At 26.7% G+C, this 24138-nt stretch overlaps 1 protein-coding gene across 1 annotated transcript; it reads left to right on the top strand.

Moving 5' to 3' along the window:
* Positions 1-18307, top strand: LOC107438794 (deltex E3 ubiquitin ligase; the record flags this gene model as incomplete). The annotated part of the gene is given in 9 exon segments (XM_043046258.2): positions 1-626; positions 4390-4538; positions 8338-8753; positions 11826-11854; positions 11938-12066; positions 14038-14123; positions 15264-15401; positions 16688-16849; positions 18218-18307. Coding segments are annotated over 9 exon segments (1410 nt in total), but the record flags the coding sequence as incomplete, so codon positions are not given.
* Positions 18308-24138: the final 5831 nt, after the last annotated feature.

The raw sequence follows: 24138 nt of genomic DNA, 5'->3' as shown, positions 1-24138 counted from the left end.
CAAAGCTTTTTTTTTAATTGATCTGATTTGAAAATTTGTTTCCTCAATATCGTCTATTTTCTGGCTGGAATATGTGCCCTTCCTAGTACACCCTAACAAAACATTTCAAATTAAAAGTTATGTTTTGAATCTTATAAATCCGAATGACTCATAATCTTAAATCTGTTTTATGAGAAGTTTCATTTCACTTTTCCTCCATTTTTTTTCTTCCAAACCTTCAGTCACGCTACGGATTGGTAGATAGTGACGCAATCGTGATCAAGTGGAAACCTGTTCCCTCATTGAAATCGGGTTCTTTCACACTATTTGTATTGCAGAATAAGTCCGAAGGTTTTGTTGACTCGATTTTATTTTTACGATCATTGTTATTATTGTAATTTTGAAAGTTTCAGAGAACTTAAATTGTAAATAAATAATGTCCGTTAATAGTGGTGATTGGAAATTTGTGGTATGGGAGCGAAACAATAAAACTGGGAAGTGGGTTCCTTTTTCGGCGGAAATCTCACAATTTTTAGAGACGAGTTATAAAAAAAAGTTAAATACTGTATCATTAGGAGATATAGATGAAGCTTTAAAAATATATACAGTCGATTTAGAAGATATGATTCAAGTTTCTGAAAAAACAGGTTAGATTTTTTTGTGTATTGTCTTAGCGGGACAAATTTGTTTTTATCTCTTTAAAAGATACAATTTGTAGTAATAATATAAGTAACTAATTAGATTAGTTTTAAAATAACTAAATTAATTTTAAAACGAAATAAAAAAGCAAGTAGAAGAATAGAAAACGAGAATGCATATATTATTTCTTATATTCTGGCAATCGTAAAATATTAATAACTGAATTTCTTGAATCGAATATGTTTGTGCTAATACAGGATATCTAAATTAAAATCATGTCGCGTATTTTATCTATTGCGAAACAGTTTTGATAAGCTACTTCATGTTCTGATAAGGCTGTCTATCTTAGGAGTCAATTTGATTCTATTTTCATGAAATTGGAAAAGTAGTAAGAAGTAAAAGAAATTTCACATCGTTGATATAATTGGCGATGTTATTTTGCCAGTCAAGTTCGTCTCACATACATTTAAGCTTTGTCGTTCCGTTACAAATTTATTGAAAAAATATTTTACGGGCTACTTATTATTATTGAAATCATGAGTACGATATCTAAACCTTTCACGAAAGATCTTTATTTAAAAAAAAAAATTGTTTATTATTATAGCCAATTAATAACCTTCTATGAAAGAATTTTAAAATCAAATCAAATGTTTCATTAGCAAATTATTATTGTATACTTACAAGATTATTCATATTTATGCACTTTAACGAATGCATATATAAGTTAAGGGTTAAAAAAAAATTGTTAAATTGTAAAAATATTATAAGAAATATAGATTTTTCCCTGGTTTTTTATTATATAGTTTAAAATTATTTGGATTAAATTTGAAACGTTTATTTTTATTATTACTAATATATGTTTACCTTATAAACAAAAGAAAAATTTTATTTTAATCTAATAAAAACTGGATAATTAAGTACTCTATGATCTCCAAAATTTAGTTTATATTGATAAACTGTTAGTTGCTTATCATCTGGAATGCTAAAGTTTTAACTAGTGCTAGTACAAGTGACAATTTTATTTATACAAGCTCAATAATAATAAAATGACTCACAACCAAACATTTTCCTGACTTCCTTCAGGAGTAATATGCGCTACTGGTTTATATTTTATGTTTAGTAAAAATTTAAATTTTACTTGGAAAAAAGTGCTTTTTAAAATTTTATTTTATTATTTACACAAGCTGAATAATTTTACATTAGCATGTACACCAACTTATACCGTTAACAATTAAAATGAAGTTAAAATAATTAAGAAGTATTTACAATACAAAAGCCTATTAAATGATATACTTTAAAGAATGCTTTATAATTATAATTTATTATCTTTAATCTCAGTTTAAAAAAATTTAGCTAAAAGGACAAAAAGAAGTATTAATAATATTTTTTGTAATATTCTATTAATTTTTTTGGTCTTTAAGATGTTTTTTTTATTAATTATTACTATTTTATCCTATCATTATGTACCATTATTAATTGATAATAATTCATTCTTTTATAATATATTGCACAATGTTCTATTTAAATTGTTAAAAATTTGATAATTAAAGTAGAATAAATAAATGTGGCTTAAAATAGAAATGTATATAATGTTTTCGGCTGCCAATGTCACTTTGTTCCAAGATTTTGTCAACCATTTAATCCAATTGAGGTGGAATTAATTGTTTATTGTGTGGGACAAAGTTAAGTTAGGAATGCATTTTGTATAGTCAAGCTTTCATACTTTTTTTTTTTTTTTTTAAATCCTGCCATTATGTATTTACAAAGTATCTAGATTTTTATTTATCTTTGTCTGAGTTTGTTTTTTATTTCATTGATATTTTACTTAATATTAGCAGGATTAGCTTCTCTGCTATGAATATTAATTTAGATATTGTATGAAAAATTAAATGAAAATTATAATGGTTATTTAATGTCAATTATTTATTTATTATTTTTTTAAAATATTGATATATCCTATCACAAAAAGTAAAAGAATTTTATTTTTGAATATTTATTACAATTTTGTATGCATAGAACAATTTTCTGAATTAAATGCACCTAGGCTGTGAAAATTTAGTTTTGTGTTCCCTGGACCCCATTTAAAAAATCTTGTACACACCTATAATAAGAAGTAAACAATGGCATGTTAATAAAGGTTTAATTTCAGAAGAAATAAGCACTAATAAAACAAGTGGAAGTTATTATTTTTAAAATGTACTATGAAGATTACAATGTTTTCAAGCTCTTTTTGAAATATACTGTTAAAACTGCGTAAAACTGTTACACATAGATCAATTTTCTGACTTTAGTGCACTTAGGCTATGAAAATTTAGTGTAGTGTTCCCTGGACCCCATTTGAAAAATCTTTTGCACACCTATAATAAGAAATAAACAATGGCATGTTAATAAAGGTTTAATTTCAGAAGAAATAAGCAATAATAAAGCAAGTGGAAGTTATTATTTTAAAATGTACTATGATAATTACAATTTTTTCAAGCTCTTTTTTAAACATATTGTTAAAATAATTACCTAAAAACTTTAAAAAATGTTTATAACAAAACTTTGAGATGCTTAAAGGCTCTATTTTTCTATCTATCTTTTCGTTAACTTTTTTACAGTGCTTTTTATTAAATATTCTTATTAATACATTAAAAATAATTTTCTCCCTTGAAATTGATGTGATAATTTTAAGCTAATTTAGTACCTTGATAAGCTGATAAATCAGAACATTTCACTTTTAGAATTAAAAATGGGGGAAGGTAAAAGAATAGAAATTTTAGAAATTACATGAAGTTAATTCTGCCTGATAATGGGAGATAAGAAGTATTTCTTGAAACATATAGTTGCTATGTGTAGTGTTTTAAGTTTTTTTTTAATAAATATTTATCTAGAATTAATTTAGAAATTTCTATTTATAGCTTTAAAATTCGGAAATAACCTAATCTAATAAAACTAAGTCATCATCATCATAGTTGGCCAGACAGCCCAATGCGGGCCAATGCCTTCCTAATAAAACTAACTACTGAATAAAAAAATATCAGTATAGTTTGGTAGCTTGTTGTCTATCAGTATAGTTTGCATTCAATTTACCAATATTGTGGGTATTGTTATGTAAGTTTAATAAATTTTATTTGTTGCCATTTTTTAAGGCAGATTTGACAGATTCTAAACAAATAACTTAATTGTTATTTTTCTTCTTCTAATTATCAGAGATGATTGTGCTCTGGAAAAAGGCGGATTTCTGGATTTTTCTCTAACCGCGATCCGGAAATTCAAGGTCCAGAAGTTTCTAGAAGTCATCGATCACATTTATGTATACAAATTCTTTTATATTTTATTTAAAAACATTAGGACTAGAATTTATACCTGGCATCTCTTTCATTTGTAAATATTTTTTCTGGTGAAGTAATAAATGTGATTAGAGATAAGAATAAGCTTGATCATAATTATTAATTTAAATTATGCTTTATATAATTTATTTAGAATTTCATGTTGTGAAAATATCAATGATTTAAATTTAGAAAGACATTAATTTTTTGTAATTCATCATTAATGATTTTACTCAAGAAATTTTCAGGATTTTTGTGTTGGGCTCACAATCACCTCTGAATTCAGCTCCATTTTTCTCAAAACCTAATTTTTTTACTATTAAAAATTTTTATCCAATTTATTTTATTTGTGTACTAATTATTTCCTGTATATTTAAATAAGTATAATTTCACTGACTTATTTTTTAAAATTTATTTCTTAGAACTTTTTAATTATTTATTTATCTTTCTAATAATTCAGGTACAAAATCAAAAGTGAGGAGGCACTTATGTTCTACCATTGATTCTCTTCTTAATGGTTTCACATGGCAGTGGTCAGGTAATGACAAAGACAACTGGCACTCATATGACATTGATGTGAATAATTATATTGAAAATGCTTTCCAAAAGGTTTGTTGAATATTATTTATTTTCTCTACCTTTCAGGGAACATGGAACCAGGGAGGGCAGACATTCACATCATATAAATAAAGGGACATAACCCCTTCTAAGTAAGAAATGTATATATTACTCCCCCCCCCCTCTTGAGAAACTTCCGTGGTCACTGCTACTTTGTGACATTATCATCAACTATTTTTTAAAAAGAAAATAATAAAAAAAAAAATATAATTATATTTTCAACCAAAGTTATCTCCAGACCTATTTTTTTCCAGCTTCTACTTGCAATTAAAAGTAATGTTATCAGCATAAGCTCTGTAGGAATTTCGAACCTTTTTCCATTTTAGGTAGCATTAGAGTGTAACAAGAAAACTTTTTTCCAAGTCCAAAGTGCTTAGAGATTTTTTTTCAAACAAAAAGAATAGAAATACCTTGAGGGAGTTAATTTAGAACAGAATCCGTTGCTCAGATCTGAAGAATTATTTTAGACAAAATTGCTTTATACAGTAGTTATAGATTATTGCATTTATGTATGTAAATTTTTGGTAAATGTGATAAAGTATACGACTTTTTAATTAAAAATAAGGAAATAAAGGAGCGTTTTAAAAAATAATGAGGGATATTTCCCATAGTCAATTCTACTGTTATAAAGTGGAATAAATAATGGGAGTGGTTTCAGAAACTGGTGAAAAGGAATTGATTGCATTCAGATACAAACTTAAGTCACAATTCAATTCAAAAATAGAAAAGATAAATGTCTGAAAAATTCATTTCAAGAAGCCCTCATTATATATAGACAATTTCGAATGTAACAAAGCAAAATAAATTTCACCATATTCTTTCATTGCTGGACTTTTAATCAAATTTCCTATTAGCATGGTAGGGTATATTGCAGGGGTGGCCAAGCTCCTACATAGTCAAGCCATTTTTCAAAATTAGAAATTTTTCGCGAGCTGCAATTAAATATGTATTTAAAATATATGCAAAAAAGGTATTAATTTTTTTTTTTACATAAATTATATTTATTGAAAACATATAAGTAGAAGAACAAAATATGTGTATTGAATTTAAAATTAACCACATTTATTTTAATTCTCATGATAATTCTTTAAAATTTAGTGAATAATTGGTGACAGCACTACTCATTAGTTTTTTTAAATGCTGGTTAGTTAATACTGATGGGTGTTTGGATTTCACGAATTTTAAAGTGGAATAAAATTATTCATATAAGTACGCTGTTCCGAATATTGAAATAATTTGACAAGCAGCCTTTTTTAATTCAGGATACTTCGATTCTGGTACGAATTTCCTAAATTCAGTAATCGACATCGACTTATATTTCAATTGTAGATCTTGATCTTCTTTTTCATCTCTATTAATTCTAATGCTCCAGGTGCTTTTTGTGTCATAATTATATTGGAAATGGAAAACTCTCCTTGAATTGAACAATGTTGCACTTAGTCTTTCATATTTGTTCTTAGTAGTTTAAAAGACATTTTGAAACACATACGGAAAGATAATAATTTTTAAAAATATAATAGCACAAAAATAAAACAGAAACTTGGGTACATTTATCGAGAGCCACAATTAATCCTTCAAAGAGCCGCAGGTTTGCCACCCCTGGTATATTGGACAAGCTAAACATGCCCTTAAAATTAATTTTGAATTAAAGAACATGAAATGCATGTACAAAATCAGGATATTAAATTATTTTCCCTTGCTCTCCAAAGAAAGAATTCTAATCATAGGTTTGAGTTTTCTCCTGCTAAAATCATTCAACTGTGATCTTCATCTACCAAGCTTGATTTCTGGTATTCAATCCATACTTTGAACAATCTATAAATTTAGTTCATGTTTTTTTTAGTATCTTATCCTTTCTCAATGTTTGGAAATCTGTTCTAATTTTAATTTTTTTTTTACCCAGTAGGTTTCAGCCAAACCTCTTCACACCTGCTTAATATCTCCCTTCTTTTATTATCTTGTTCAAGTTTGTTCCCCTGTCTCTACCAGTTAAAACACTTTGCTTGTGTTTATCTCTTTACTTTTCTTTGCCATTTCGTGTTTAGACACTGGGATAGATTCTGTTTATTGAACTGAAATTATAGTATGCCTATTTCAGCTGATTTGAAACTGAGTGTCAGTATACAGGGTTGGAACTCCACTGGGAGAGCCTGGAAAATACAGGGAATTTAAAAAATCATCTAAAATAACAGGAAAAAGGCAGGTTATTTAATTTTTTCTTTACAAACTGGAAAAATACAAGAAATTTTGTTTCTTATTTTCGTAAAGGATGATATTCCAACTATGCTAAACTATTTCATTTTCTATAGCATTGTTTAAGTATGTTCAGCTTTTCCTTTTTTTTCTCTTAAGTTTTTCCAGCAATTAAAACTAGTACAGTTAGCCCAATATAGCTTACACAAGAGTGCAGTAACTGTGTTTCCTCTCAATATACTGTGTGTAACATGGTGTATAGCGTTTTTAAAAAGTGCTTAAAGGTGCTTATTTTTGTTTTTTAAAAGCTTTTGAAGTGCTTTTTTCATTGGGTGTTTTTAAAAAGTGCTTAATTTTCCCTTTTCGAAAATGAGAATTTTTTTTCTTTTCCGTCTCGATTATCACCATGTATTATGCAAAAGCGTGCTTTTCGCGTTGTTCTGTTCAATGTTTTCACAATTCATTCAACCACAATCTATTCCGACATACCGTCGGTCCACAGCGTATGAAAGCGCCAATAATTTTACATGTTTGATGAAACACTAGCGAGTCCGCATGTGTGTCTACTGNACTCAACTGGGAGAGCCTGGAAAATACAGGGAATTTAAAAAATCATCTAAAATAACAGGAAAAAGGCAGGTTATTTAATTTTTTCTTTACAAACTGGAAAAATACAAGAAATTTTGTTTCTTATTTTCGTAAAGGATGATATTCCAACTATGCTAAACTATTTCATTTTCTATAGCATTGTTTAAGTATGTTCAGCTTTTCCTTTTTTTTCTCTTAAGTTTTTCCAGCAATTAAAACTAGTACAGTTAGCCCAATATAGCTCACACAAGAGTGCAGTAACTGTGTTTCCTCTCAATATACTGTGTGTGACATGGTGTATAGCGTTTTTAAAAAATGCTTAAAGGTGCTTATTTTCGTTTTTTAAAAGCTTTTGAAGTGCTTTTTTAATTGGGTGTTTTTAAAAAGGGCTTAATTTTCCATTTTCGAAAATGAGATTTTTTTTTCTTTACCGTCTCGATTATCACCACGTATTATGCAAAAGCGTGCTTTTCGGGTTGTTCTATTCAATGCTTTCACAATTCATTCAACCACAATCTATTCCGGCATAGCGTCGGTCCACAACGTATAAAAGCGCCAATAATTTTACATGTTTGATGAAACACTAGTGAGTCTGCATGTACGTCAACTGAGCTGGGGTTCAGGGAGATTATTGCACTCTCATGTGCAACTCTGCTGCATTTTGCAAGATACTCTCAATTTCAGGTTTCATTTTCCACTCTCTGATATTGAACTAAAAAATCTCTTGATCATTTTATAATGGCTAATATAATAAAGAAGGGCATCCTTTTTCAGAAACTAGTTATTTTATCATGATCATGTAAAGTCTTTGAAAATTATTTTACATTTTGTTAATGTACATAGTGCTTAAAAATGTTTTTTGAGTGCTTTAAAAGGTGCTTATTTTTTGTTGAAAGATTTGGCTATGCACCCTGTATAATATGTGCACTGCAGGAGAAACAAAGGGAATTTTTTTTCAAGATTTGAGTGTCAACCTTGGTCTACAAACTGCTCTTTTTTTTCATTGCAGGGAATGAAAAGTGTAGCTCTCAAGAAAACATTTCGAGGTTATAACTACGAAATTGATCTTGCAAAAATGCTTCAGATAAACAAACAAACAAAGCGAAAACGTTCCATTCGTCGCCAACAAAATGTTTCGCCTTATCCCGTAGAGCAGTGTTTGGATAGCTCTCCAAATACTGAACCTGAACCGGATCAAGTGGCAGTTGAATATGCCTATCTCGCCCAAGAAGTCCCTGGCACATCTGCATTGGTTGACCAGCTTAATAGTTATGTACGAAGTGTCACTATGGACATTGTGCCCTCTGTGATGGCCAGTGAAAGTCCAGGTCTTCCTCAACCACCTGAAAGAAAAAAAAAGAAAAAACGTAACTCTACAGAAGTGTCAGTTGATAATAATGCTGTGGTAACTGGAAATTTATCTGTGTAAGTTATTGCATCTATCTGTTAATATCTCTCTATACTTTGAAGTTGTTAATTTTTTCTATGTTTTTTTTCATTTAGCAATTATAGCGTTATGTTTGTCTTCTAACCCGATGGCAGAATTTTTTAGAGATATCTGCGGCAAAACTCTCTTGGTGCTAATATCTTTCTGCAAGATACTTTTAATAACAAACATATATGTTTACTAATTTAAAAAAAAAAAAATCACTGTGTAATTGTTTTTTATTCTATTATGGGTGATATTCTCGCATTTTGTTGAGGGAGGGAGTGCACAAATTATTTCTTTCTTCGCATTTTGTAAATAATTATTGTTGACAATAATTGAAAATCATGAAATCCGTAGTAGTGATTGACGAAATAAAGATCGACGATGAAATCACGTTAATTGGACTCCTCAAATGCGTGTTTCGTTTCTTGATTAGGTTGTTGTAATAAATAGTATTGTATAAAAAATATCAGATTTGAAAACTGTGGAGAAATCAATAGCAATAACTGCCAAAAATTCGATATAATTATTGCCTTAAAAAGTAATTACTCAAATCCACGATTCGAATTTTCCATATTGTTTGAAATTTAAAAGGATATTTAAAAACCACATGAAAATCAATATCAATAACTGCCGAAACTACAATCAAAACATTACATCAATTTATGATACTATCGGCATAAATTTATTATTTCAGTCAGTTATTTTCAGTCAGCTTATGTAGTAATTACCTGTAATTTGAGACACACACAGCCTTGTCATAATTTTTTTTATATGAAATATTGCATTAAAAAAGTCTTTACTGTTTGGAAGATATTTTTTATTTTCATGCAAACATTCTGCAATAGTGCAGATGTTTTGCAAATTTCTAAAATTATAGCTCTATTCGTTTTATTTTATTTGTTGTTTGTAGTTTAATAATCTATGTCTTTGGGTATACTTTTGGTTATGTGAAAACTGTGCAATTTCATTTATGTAAAATCTCTTGGAAAAATATTTTTTATTAATTATATTTGATGAAACATGGTTATATCCAAAAAGTTGTGAATGTAGATTCAATTTCTTCTACTAAACTTTAAAAAAAATGAGAACTTCAATTATGATTTTGATGTGCATATTTTAAAACTAGTGTCAGTCATTTACAAAAAAAAGGTGTTTACCTGAAATAAAAAAAAAGATAAAATGTCTGCCAATAAAGCCTTTTAGGGGCTGAGAAATATTTTTAGGCACAATTAATTAGCAGAAATATTAAATTTTTGTTTTATAAAACTCTTATTGGACCTAATTTGATTAATGTCTCGATTGCCAAGATCTAAAGAATCCCATTTAGGTAATTTTGAGATAAAATTTTAAAATTGATTTTATGAGAAGAAAAAGAAAGTGATAGTTGGTGAAGCTGATACAATGCAGATATTTATAATTTCTGTAAGGACCTAGATACCATAAAATTTATCAACATTAATAACGGCATGTTTTCATATGAAAGTTGTTCAGTATAACAAATAATTTTTACTAAAATATTTTGTAGTTATTCTAACCTTTTGCCCATGCTTACATATCATTTGGTGATTGTATTGTTTTAGTTCCTTCATATTCTTTGTTCTCATAAAACTTTCATGTTATGTTTTTATGCATGTTTATTCTTTCAATCTTTCATTGTGATATGAATGTTTTATGGATGCTATTATGGATACATACATATAAAAAGCATTGGTTAATATTTTTGTTTGTTGCATTGTTTTTTTTTTCTGTATAATTTTGCATGCAAATATTTTTATAGTTTTTTTATAAAATATGCACTTTTGTGATTAAGGTATAAAGTTTATATTAATGTAAATTGTTAGAAATTTCAAACTGTTTCTTTATTCTTATAAAATGTTTCAAAATATGTCTCACTTTACGTCTTCAACAATTTTATTGAAATTTGATTTGATTTTATTTTTTTTTGCTAATTTTTATAATAAATTATATTTTAACCAGAACATTGTTTACTTCATTATTAGTAAAACTTATAATATAGTATTTAATGTTGAATAATTGCAATTGCTTATAATTCAAGAACAACCGCTTTGTAATAAAAAAAATTAATTAGTCAAAAAAATTTAAGATAGAGGTAAGTGCATTTCGACATGGGGCACCTTTCAACAACTGGAATTTCTGCCTTCTAATATTGCTTAATGGCCAATATGCTAGATATAGCCAATATGCCAGCCAATAAGCTTTAATTATGCATAACTGTTAAAATTTAGTTTTGAGCACTATTTTTTTTACTACTGTTGTGTTACTCTGTGGAACAAGTTTGAACATTCCAAAAGTGAAAAGACAGTTTTGATTTTGAAACTGTTTATCTACCTGTAATCTTTTAATAAGGTAAGTGATATTTATTCATCTACTAGTTTATTTAATTCTGCTTCTATCTATTATTTATTAGTAATAAGTCCTTTTCTAAGGTGGTTGATAATATTTTTACCAAAATGTCTTTACCAGGGGCAGATTTCAACAGAGCTTAGGGGGCACATTTCAACAGTGTTGAATGGTGTCCCAGGCTTATTATTTTTATGTTAAGTAATCATAAAAATTGGCATTTTAGATCAACAACTGGAACAGGTTAAAAATTTCAGGATAATTTTACTTTTTTATGACTACATGAAGCATGATAAGTCTAACCCATAACAGTCCTCAGAAAGTCTATTAATTACAATTGTTGCATTTAAAATACTCAACTTTTTCTGTTAAATTCTTCTAAGATTCTTAACGATAAGCTAAAAATTCCTTTTGAGTTCAAGTTAAAAATAAAAAAAAATTATCTATGTAATCATATTTAAATTTGTTAGAATTATGTAAGTATTTGTTAAAAAGTTCTGTGTCTAAAAACTATCATTCTAGTAAATAAAAAAGTTTTACTTTTTTCTTTCTGAAGTTACAAAATTATCCTTGTATTGATCTGAAAATAAATTGCAACTTTAGATTAAAAAATTTAACTTGTAATTTCTCCTGATAATGTATTGAAATGTATGCAGTTTTGAAGTGTATTTTATTGGTTTGCTCAATTTCTAATTCTATTACAGAAATACGACTCTTTTGCCTCCAACTACGCGTAAGTTTTTACTTTTGTGATAAAATATTTAAAATTTTTATTTCTAAACAAATTTTATTTTGATCTTTTAAATTTATTTTAAGATGCCATTGTAAATGGAGCTCCATGGTATCATGCAAGCCCACCTCATACTCCTTCATCTTTGATAAAACCTGTTCCTGGAATCGAACCTCTTCCTAAAATAAATAAAAGAGCAGCTAAAAAGAAAAAAGGTTTGCTTGATTTTTATTATACATTTTTTTTGGTCACACTAATTAATAGCAGAAAAGGGACATATGCACTTTTTACAAAATGAATATAACTCAAAATGCATGTTAGAATAATGGGCATAGCTCAAAATGATTGTAGAAACAAGCAGGCATGGCTTAGTATGCATATTTTTTAAAAAGACTCTTCTAACGATATGTTAAAAAATGTACACAAATACATGTTTAAAAAATGTGTACACAGCTTTATAGCATTAAAGAAATATATATATAGTTTTATATGCACATTTAAGAAATGAACATATCTTAAAAATGCATGTTAACAAAAAGGGGCTTAGCACACTTGAAAAATGGATGTATCTCAAATGTTATTGATATGATATATGCCTTTTTGAAAAGTTTGGGTTTATTGTTTTATCACTTTGTGCTATATCCAGTTTTTTTAAAGTGCATTTATTCCTCTTTGAGCTAGCTATGTCTGTTTTTTAAACGTGTCCATTTTTTCAAACAACTTTCAACTAGTATCTTTTTTTAAAAAAAAGTATTTTGTGCAATGTTTTTTTTTTCTTTCTAAGTTTATATCTAGCTATGTTCATTTTGGCGTTGCTAATTTGGGTGTTGTCCAAAATAAAATGTTCCCTGACTAACTGTAGAGCAATGAATTCTGCTGATAATAATACAAAAGTTGCCAATGTATGTTGTGTTGTGTTAAAACATCTTTTTACTTTTTATCAGCGTTTTTCCTTTTTAATAATTTGTCAATGCGTAAAAAAATTGTAAAATACAAAGGAAGGTAGAAATTATTATTAATAAGTGGTAAAATTTTAGATAGATTACATTTTAAACCAATAAAATATCACAAGATAGTCTCATGTAATCGATGTATTGTGAGATTTTTGGGACAAAATACCACAGTAATATGTATAGGTGACATTTTTTTTAGTTTGAAACTTTTATGTGGCTATTGTGATAAAGCACAGCATGGTATTATGTTAGCCCATCTCCATATTACTTTGATATGGCTGTGAATTCTGTTTAAAAAAGAGTAATGTTTTATCTGTAGTAAGTAAATGAAATCTAAGATCTAATAACAGATTCCTAAATTTAAGATTTTTCTGATCAAAATAAAATTCAAACTTCTAGCTGATTCACTGATTTTCATTGTATGATGTGATTGATAAATTTGTCAATCTGAGTGGACTGAGATTAAATTACAATTGGTTTTTCTTTTCGATACAATTGGCTGATATAATTATTATTAAAGAACATACTACTCTTTACTTTTCTAAAATAAAAAGTTAATAATTTCTAAATGAAGTGACATTATTTGTTAAAAGTTAATTTCACAATTAATCACCCTAAATTTTCACCATATTAATTTTCTGTTGGAGAAAAATGTTTTTCTTTTTTCCAGTAATAAAATTTCTGATACCTTTTACTACTACTATTTATGATTCCTAATTTTAGTTTGCAAATATTTTTGATTGATCACCATTTATATCGTTTAAATGTTATTTAAGTATGCATTTTTTTTTAAAAAATATGAATTAATTGCCAATATGTTGTAAAACATGAATTTAATATATTTTTAAAAAATAATATATTAAATCAACAACCCTGGTGATTTGCGTACACTTATCTAAAAGTGGATATCAAAAGTGCGAAAATGGCTAACATTTTTTATGACTCTGGTAGCCAGTGCTTTTTCTAATTTTTGTACTTCGTCGAAGCTCTGTTTTAGCTTTAGTTGTCTGAGTTTTTTTTTTTTAATAGCTGCTTGAAACATTTGGAGAAAATCATAAACAATCAAGTATAAACTTTCCAAACACTGTCTTGAGTGAATGAGGAGAAAAAAATTATTTATATTTTATTTCATGCTATCGTTTATTTATTTACTTTTTTTTTTTTTAATTTAATGAAATTGAAAAAAATTTAATATTCCTGCTCATAGTTTCTTGACGAACTATTTGATTTTAGCCTCTCATAAAGATGATGTAAATATTTTTGAACTGCATGCTAATGAAGTACCCTTGGAATTACTAAATAAAAATCCTGTTGAAGAGGTAATATTTTTGATGGTTTATTTAATTTCTTAAAGAAAACTTGATTTAGTTTTTACAATTTCCTTTTAGGGAAAATATAATTAATAAAACTTTGTGTCACATTTATCAAAAAATTTTTTTTTACTTCTGTAGTTAATTATTCTAAGTGAATGGAAATGTTTATGTAATGTGCTTGCTTACTGTGCAAGATAAATTATGTTTAAAAAAATTACATATCACACAAATTTAAATTCAAAATTTATTTTGTCTTTATTTTAAAGTTACTGTATCATTTTTGTTATAACTGCATATTAACAATTATGTTATTACTATAGATAAAAACTATGTAAAATTAGACAAGATATGACTACACAAATATCCCTTTTAAAAAATATTCAAAAAATTTATAGTAAAAAACTTACTACTAATTATGGTCAATATAATGTGTAATATTTTCCCACAATTCCATTCCTGTTTAATTGTAACTTACCATTTATTTAACATTTTTAAAAAATGGAAATTATCAGATTATTTTATTTTGCTTTGTGTTCATTTAAACTTCTTATGATTGATACAAGATAGAAAATTATTTTGTGCAACAAAGCATACCAGGGCAGAATACAGTTTTTTTTATCTGCAAGAATACTGGGCAGGGAATAAAATTATGTTTATTTATACATAACATAGTTCAAATGAAATTAAATGGTAAAATTATTTTATTCCCTTATTTTATTAAATTTTTTAATGCGGAAAAATTAGTTCCTTATGCTTCTTAAATTTTTTTCAGCTGATCACTATTTCTAAAAATTACGGTGAAGTTATCTGTGTATTGCAGCTACATAACTAGAAAGAGAAATAGATAACTAATTTGAACATAAGAAAAGAAGAAGAAAAAACTATTTCCCTATTTGAATCTACTAGTCATGGGAACTGCTTTGAAAATGTGTCATAATATCGAATGAATTAATTTTTTTGTCATTGTAAATAGCATTAATGATTGGTTAACTAATTTTTATGCCATATAATTATTTTATTGTGTGTATCATAATACCAGGAGCCTTGAATCCTTTAGACAAGTTTACAGGGTTACATTGGTTTATTATGCAGAACCAATTTATATATTGAATCAAATTTGCTTTAAAGTATTTTGCTTTATTACAGGTGTGTATAATATGCTGTGAAGGGCTGTCAAAAGAATCCTCGTATAATAAAAATGATCCGACTATTGTGAAACTGAATTTGTGCTTCCATATGTTTCACAAGGCTTGCCTGGAGGCTATGTATAACAGCGGCCCAAAGGTGCATTCCTTTGTTTTATCCATACTTGTTATCTGTTTATAAGTTGGATTCATATTAAAAGCCTGTATTTACTCAATTAATTTTAGAGCCTAAGAAACTAAAAACTAAACTGAGAAACTATTGAAAAGTAATTTTTAAAACACAAATTTTATTTCTGAATTGGTAATGCTTCACTAAGGTATATTTTTTAAAATTTATTTACAGTCTATATTTCTAATTTAAAATGTTCCGATAATAAATTTTTCTTGCACATTGAAAATGACATGATTGTGTTTAGCAAGAATTATCGTGTTAAATATATTTTTTTATACAGCTAGTGTTTGTTGTGTATAGGTTGGCTTTAAAAAAACTTAAATAAACTTATCAAGTAATAGGCTTTTGTATTGTACCAAACAATGCAGGAGGATATTTAGCACAGCCTCAGAATCGTTCTGAAGTTTAAAATAATATTCTTCTTCACACTTTCTAATTGACAAGATTTTTTTAAAATAGAATTTCTTAAAACATTAGATAATGAGCTTTTTGTGAATATCAAGTCATACCTGCTTAGAACTTTCCCTAATAATATTAATTAACGAAGAAAATATGTATGTATTTTATTTATTTTTTGTTTGGTACTGAGCAACTTTACAAAATAATGCATAAATGCAAGTTGAACATATATGTTCACTTCTAGAAAAAAAATTGCATAATAATAATATTAACTTTTCATTATTAATTTAAGAAGAAATTATGTACTATGTTTTTTTATGTTTATAATAATAATAATAACTTTTCATAATATTAATTTAAAAAGAAATTATGTATGTTTTTTTATGTTTATAATAATAATAATATTAACTTTTCATAATAGTATTAATTTAAGAAGAAATTATGTATGTATTTTATTTATTTGTTTGGTACTAAGCAACTTTACAAAATAAAGCATAAATTCAGGCTGAAAAAATATGTTTCCTTCCGAAAAATTGCATAATATTAACTTTTCATTTTATTAATTTAAAAAGAAATTGCTTATAAATTTTATTTATTTTTTGTTTGGTACTAAGCGATTTTACCAAATGATGCATAAATTCAAGTTTGAAGAAATATGTTTACCTGTAAAAAAAATTCTGCCTTTAGCCTAATTCTTAGTAATCATCTATATAAATATTTGAATTATAATTTAATTCAGACATTATTTAGACAACTTATTAGTACAAATATTTTGATAATTTAGGCTTAGTAAAAGCCTTTGCTGTTCCTATTTGAAACAAAAAACTAATCATAGTCTTATTTTTTTGTTTAAGGATGGTTCTCTACAATGTCCATCGTGCAAAAAAATATACGGTGAAAAATGTGGTATTCAGCCACCTGGGGAAATGGTCTATCATGTGTTGCCTTATTCTTTACCAAGTTTCCCAGAATGTGATACAATACGAATTATTTATAATATATCATCTGGTATTCAGGTACGATTTGTGGTCTCTTTCTTATTGTTCTTGGGAACTGTTTGTAAATTATGTCATACATTATTTTTAACAGCTGATTATAATCTTTCACCCATTGTCACACTATATAACAGAGTTACTTAAACTGTGCGCTGCAAAAAAACGTGTGCAATTTCTTTAATTTATAATAATCATTTTATAATAGACAATTATTTTTACTGAAGATACGACAATGTAAGCTAAAAGAATTTTTTTTTTTTTAATAATGGAAAGGATCATTTTGCTTGTTAAACAGAGGGGTTTGCAAGTGTTAGGTAACACATTCGTTTTCTCAGTTGTGTCCTTCCTACACTTAATAGACAGACTAAAGTTTGCATTTGAATTTATTCAAATAATTGAATTTATATTTATTATAATTTTGAACTTGTTACTAAGTTAAAATTTTCACATTCTTTTATTTCTTAAAATTTGACACTCGAACCTAAAACTGCATATTACAGTGCAAGTGAAGACATTTTTACCAACGCGTACGAGATCTCTCTTTTACTCAATATTTCATTATTTTTAAATAAAGAGAAATTTTTATTCTTCTTTATTTAAAATATTTAATATATCTTCTTTATTTTTTTCATTCTTCTTTTTTTATTCATATTTTCTTTATTTATAATATGGCAATGTGGTCAGCATTGTGCACAGACCTAACCTTTTAATTTCTTGATTCTCAAAGTTTTACCCCACTTCCCAGACAGTTAATTATTATAAATAAGTTAATTATTATAAATTCATTAAGTTAAGTATTTTTAAATGTTTGTTTTTACTGTAGTTTGCAACCCCATGTTGACCTAACATGATTTATACTGCAAAGAATTGCGAGAAATCTATGTGAATGTTTCATCTAAAGCTCTGGATTTTCTCATGCTCCAGGGGTCCAGCAATTTCATTATATCATGCAGACATTCAAGAGGCTTACAATATTGTAATGCCATTGCTGTAAAATGTCTATTTTCTGCATTGATATGCATTTATAATGATTTAAAATCAAATATATGAAGGTGGATTTATTAGATTCAATTATTTCCTTAAGATTGAACAAATAACTAAACTTTAAACAAAATTTTGTATTTTCTGTGTGAACTGATATTATTATTATTTTAATTAAAATCTGAGACTCAGCAGTGCTCATAAATACAAAATAAAATAATCTGTGCTCGAGTCTTAGCTTATTATCTGAAGCAGAGTTCGTACGTCAAAATTTTTTCTGTCAATCTCAAATGTAAATGTCTGTTGAAACTGTTGCAATATACTTTTTTATATGACATTTTTTCGAAAATTTTATTTTGTAAGCAACTATCTTACTTTTTTAGAGCAATAATATGTTTGCTTATTCAGGGTCCAGAACATCCTAGACCTGGAAAAAAATATACAGCTAGAGGTTTCCCACGTCATTGTTATCTACCAGATAATGAAATTGGCCGTAAGGTAAGATTAATTTACACTCTAAACATGAAAAACTTTTTTTAAAAGCAATTGTATCTTATACCCGTTAAAAAATAATACATATTTTTTATTGTGTTGTTAGTTAGGGAATCTGTATCTTTCTTTTTTTTTTCGGAGTAAACTTACATAAATGTTCCTATGTAAATTTTTAGCACCTGAAATTTTACATTTTGATATGTTTGTATCATAGCAGCTTGAAATCACAACGATGTCATCAAAACAAAAAGGGTTGAACAAAACCAGGCTATATTTTATAAGCAGTGGAAGAAACTGAGGAAAATTGATAATAATGCAACTGTTTTTTCCTCTGTTAGTTGATATGTACAGTGCACAAAATAATAACAGAACACCCTTAATAACTTTTGATCTAATGATTAAATTTTCGCATATCTGGATTCAATCGTAATGGTTTGGGTGCCTAATCTTAAATATATTTATAGTATTAGTTAATGCTAATAGGATTGGGATGTTAATATATCTATAGCCCCTCCCCCCTCTTTTTAGATACTTCCGCAGTCACAGCATAGAGGTAAGCGTAAAGGTAAAATTAAAAATAAATTAAATTTGGTACTTTTCAAAACTTTGTGTTTATTGGATGTCAATGAATTTAACATTATAAAGTATTGGAGTTTCATTTTTAGTATTAAAAATTCAGTGTTAAAATGGATGATTAAAGAACAATTAAAAATTTTAAAATTTTGTACCCTTGAATTTAAATATATTGTTTTAGATCTTATTAAATTTAAACTTGCAATCCACAATTTTGATTTATTAAATGTTTCAAAAATTTAAAAAGAATTTTGTGTTATTAATTTTCTTGATAAAGATTTTGAAAGGGGTTTACTACCTATGACTGTTAATAAACTTTCTGAATATTTCCCAATTAAGGAGAAGATTTGGGTTTCTGTTTGTTTTAGATATTGTAAGACTATAAAGAAAATAATGTGTAATTATAATTTCTATTGTAAAAATTTAAAAGATTTAGAGGATATTTGTTTGTGTGGGCAAGAGCATTTTGAAAATTTTGTTAATAATGATTTTAAGCACATTGTCACAGGTGACCTTAACCTAATTAATCATTAAGATTTAAGATTTCTCTTGGGACTAGGTTTAGACCAAGATAAAAATATTACTTAAATTTTATTCTTGATTCAATCAGTAAGGATTTAGATTGTTCGATTGTGAAATGCTCAAGAAAATTTAATTGGCCTATAGAGGGATTTAGTGAATGGAAATTTTATGTATTGTATAATTTCAAATTGAATTTTTTGAACAATAATATAAAATACTAGGGTTTTTATTTGAATTCTGATATTATTAAATTTATTAAGGAATTGAGATGTAATTTTATTATTTGTGTTCTTGATTAAGCCTCTAATAATTTTTTCTTTATTTGCAAAAATTTTTAAAACATTTAATGAATAAAGAATATGAAAACAATAATACTTTTGTAACTTGCAGTACTGGCTGTTATAATTCTGTTTTTGGTAAAAGATTTTTTAATTATTTAAACATTATTTTAAATAAGATTATTTCAAATGATAAACATTTTATTATTAATGACAACCAAGACGTTATTAAATATTTAAATTACAATAATATTAATAATATTCTTACATGTGACTTTGAAAATCTTTTCACGAGTATACCACACAATAATTCAAAGAATATTTGTTTAGAAATTTTTGATAATTATTTGACTAATGAAGACGTTAATAAAGAGGATTGGATAAATTTATGTAATGTAAACATTTTTGAAAATTATCTTTTTAATGGTATTTGTTTTTACAGACAAATGAAAGGTATTTCAATTGATAATTGCTATTCAAGTGCTTTTGCTAATATTTTCTTAACAACATAATTTATTAATTGGGTTTAGATTTATTGATGATTTAATTATTTTTAATTGTAATGATTTTGATTTAATTAATGATATTTATCCTAAAGAACTAAATTTAATTTACGGTAATTCGGAAAATAATTGTGCATATTTTTTAGATCTTGATATTAAACTTCTTGACAATAAAATTTTCATTGGATTATACGATAAGAGAAAGGATTTTAAATTTAAGGTAATTAGTTTAACACATTTTAATTCCAACTTTTACTTTAAAATTTTTAAGAATATTGTGATTAGTCAAATTCTTAGGTTTAAATTTATTTGTAATAATTAAACAGATTTTCTTTCAGCTATAGGGACTTTCAGGATTACCTTCAGGAATAATAATTTTCCTTCTAATTACTATAATTATGATGTTTTAATTCAAAATATTTTAAAAACTTTCAAATAGTTTTGCCGATATTGAAGCCCATATAATTATGCCTATGTGGTGAAATTTAGGATTTATTAAATGTTTGCTCATTGAATATCTTTTTTTTTTTCACTTTGCAAGATTTTCAAATGGGGGTCAGCACTTGATTTATTTTTGATGTTTTTTTACTGATTTGGCAACTTATATTTTATTTTGATTCAGTTATTCTAACTGTAACTATTTTTATTTATAAGTGGGCATTTCAATTTTAATTCTTACTATGTGTACTTTTAAGTTGTGTTTGTTGGTTCATTATTTTTCTGCTTTTCAATTCTTGTAATGATTTTCTCTTATTTGTCTATCCATTGTGGTGCCTCGGGGCACTGTCAGTTTTTGGTTTCACCACTGACAACCAAAATTCTCCTGTGTGTTGGCAGGCAGTGTGTCCCCTGATGAAGTGCTGTCTTGCTAACACACATATTTTTTATATTTTATTTTATTGCTCTTTCCTGCTTTAATTGTTTTTTTGAATATCTAAATGAAAATGAAGCAAATTTGGTTTTAGCTGCTTTAGGCGCTTTTCTATTTTGATTTAAAGTTTCAATTGTTGATCTACCTTTGTATCTGTTGATTAGATTCATTTTATGATTAGATGACTGTGCATAGGTCAGAGTCTACATAAGTGGATAGAAAGACATTAATATCCTTCATTTCTTTTATCCTTCATTCATATGTTCTTTTATAACAGACAGTAAAGTCTACACATATTACCAGCATTCATTGGGGGTGTTTGTTTATAGGACAGAGCCTCTATCCTTACTTACTAGGGGGAAAAATTCTACGACAATTAAAATTATTTTTTAAAGACTACAATTTTAGAAGTTAATAAATTAATTTATCCAGTGTAAAGGTCATATATCCAAACTATTCAGTCCAGTGTCTTTAGGAATAGCTTATCATAATTAGTTTACACCTTAAAAATAAACCAAAGCCAATGCAATGATCAGAAAAAGAAAAAAATATCAGTATTCTAAGTTGCTAGGATAAAAGAGAGAATAATAGAGTTGCTAGAACAAATAATAGAGTAGCTGGAATAATAGAGTTTTGCCAAAATGAAATTGAAGGAATGAATAAGGAAAATGGTTATTGAATATATCTGTTTTAAAATTATCAGTGTCTTTTAAATATTATTTATAATTGGAATTATTTTTGTAAAACTCAAGTATGTGATTGGTAATAATATTGGAGAAAACCTTATTGCCTAAGTTGGAATTATATTTGATATTATTTTTTAAGTGGAAAGTCAAAGTCGTTTCTTCTGTCAAAAACTATAAAGGAAAATTGTCCATCTTCACTAATTTAAAGAGTTAAATCTGGAAAATTTACTGAAAGATTTCAGATATTATTTTTGTTTAAAATTAATTCTTCTTCATTCAGGGCTGATTGTGCTCTGGAAAAAATCCAGATTTCCAGAATTTTTGTTAACAGTGATCCGGAAGTTTCCGGAGATCGAAGGTCCAGGCGTTTCAAAAAATCATTGATCACGGAAGTTTCCGAAAATCAAATTTTCAAAGGTGGAACTTAAAAACACAGTTTATTTTATTTGTTTGTAAGGGAGAGCCAGAGGGATACTTTATAAGCTTATTCATGATTAATATTCATTTTTTATCAGTAAATAGTTGTTATAATCATAAACTCAAGAAAGAAAGACATATTTGTAAATTTTAATGACTTCCCCAGGTCATCATAGGTATGTGTAAACGGTATAGGTATGTGTAAAATTTTAAATATATTTTAAGTAAACTAAGAAGTATTGAGAAAAAGGAGAAAAAAAAACTCATTTAAATTTTTTTCTAATTTTTCAATTTAGACTGTTTTTTTTTTTTTTTTTTAAACTCAAAATTTTCCGGAATTTTGACTTGGGCTCACAATCACCCCTGTTCATAGGCACTGCAACTGGTTACCAACCAAGGCCATCTCAATCAGTTTATCCAATTTAGCTCTATTGACTGCTATATTTCTCCATTTTTTATCTCACAAGTCCCTTAACCACTACTGTGGTCTATCTAACTATCTTGTTCTAGGTCTCCCTCTTTTCCTTTTTCCCTCTGGCATTTGGAAGGTTATTTTTTAACAGGATTTTTACCTTATTTGAGAAATCTTGATCACTATTACTATGCTAGGTTTTTTGTATTTTGATTGTAATTAATTCCCTTGGATAAAATTTCAAAATGATCTAAATTTAATAACAAAAAATCATCACTAAGTCAAAGAAAGGAGGAATTTGTAGGAAGATTAAGATTATCAAATTATTTAATGAATCTATAATCTTGGTGAAAAAGAAAAAGGTTGCAAACATTAGTATTAATATTATTTTCCCTAGGGATTCCATTAATTTGTTGAAAAAGACAGTTATTAAACATAATATAATTTTTGTTTAGGTTAATTTTATGCTTTCTTCATCAATGATATCATTAAGATTAAATGGACTATGAATTTCAGAAAGGTCATCATGAATTTTATTAGTTTGGAAGGATGATTATTATTTTGATATCAAAACAGCTCAGAATCAATTGAGTTTAAAGATTTTACTGCTTTTAAAGCTTGTGTACTATTAGTGATATTCCTATTCAGGTCATCATTATTTTTAGTATGTTTGCTTTAGTATAGTACCCTTTCAGGAATATATTTAAAGTAAATGTAATTTTTTTTCATATTATATGTATATATATATGTGTGTGGTTGTGTTTATCAGGGTTGGGTTTTTGACGTCAAAAAGTAGTTTTTGACATGACAAGGGTATAATACTGGTTTAAACCGTCAAAAATGTCAAAAACTGAAGTTTGCCAAGAAAATATATAAACTTCAAAACTACCAACAGTTGCCATGCATTATATTGAAATTTAATTATACTATAGGTAATCAGCAGGTTTTAAAATATTTTTTAATTAAAATTAAGGTAAAATAACAGATTTAAAATCTCAGAAATTTATATTCAAATGCATGTGCAGAAAAATTTTGCACAAAAATTGTCTAAATATTTATATTTAAAAAAAAAAATTCTTCTTTTTGATACTTAAGAAAATGAAAAGTTTATTATTATGCATTTTTGACAAATAAGGAACATATAACTAATACTTATAAGGAACTTACAAGACATGCTGTATAAATACAAACTTGATTGATACAAGGGTATAAAAAAAATTTTTTAATGTTATACCGAATATCTTTATTATCCAGTGTGTTAATTTGAATTTAAAAGTAGTTATATTTATGAATAATGATAAATATAATTCATATCGTTTATTATATTTATTTATAATTATTACACTTATCATTCTAAAAAAATTTTTATCTCTTAATTTTTTTTTCTCCACTTGTATTAAGAATACAAATAATGCATATCTTGAAAGCAAGAAGTAATTATTCAACAGCTGAATATTTAGATATTCAACAAAACTATATCGTATTCAGCAAAATGAAATTCACAAGTATTTGGATAAACTAAATTTTCAGCATAGTAAATGAATAGGCTGAATATACTGTAAATCGACACTAACT

This window comes from Parasteatoda tepidariorum, chromosome 2 (genome assembly GCF_043381705.1).
Source record: "Parasteatoda tepidariorum isolate YZ-2023 chromosome 2, CAS_Ptep_4.0, whole genome shotgun sequence".
NCBI lineage: Eukaryota > Metazoa > Arthropoda > Arachnida > Araneae > Theridiidae > Parasteatoda > Parasteatoda tepidariorum.
Note: the sequence above shows the minus strand (reverse complement) of the source record. Positions and strands in the feature narration are given on the sequence as shown.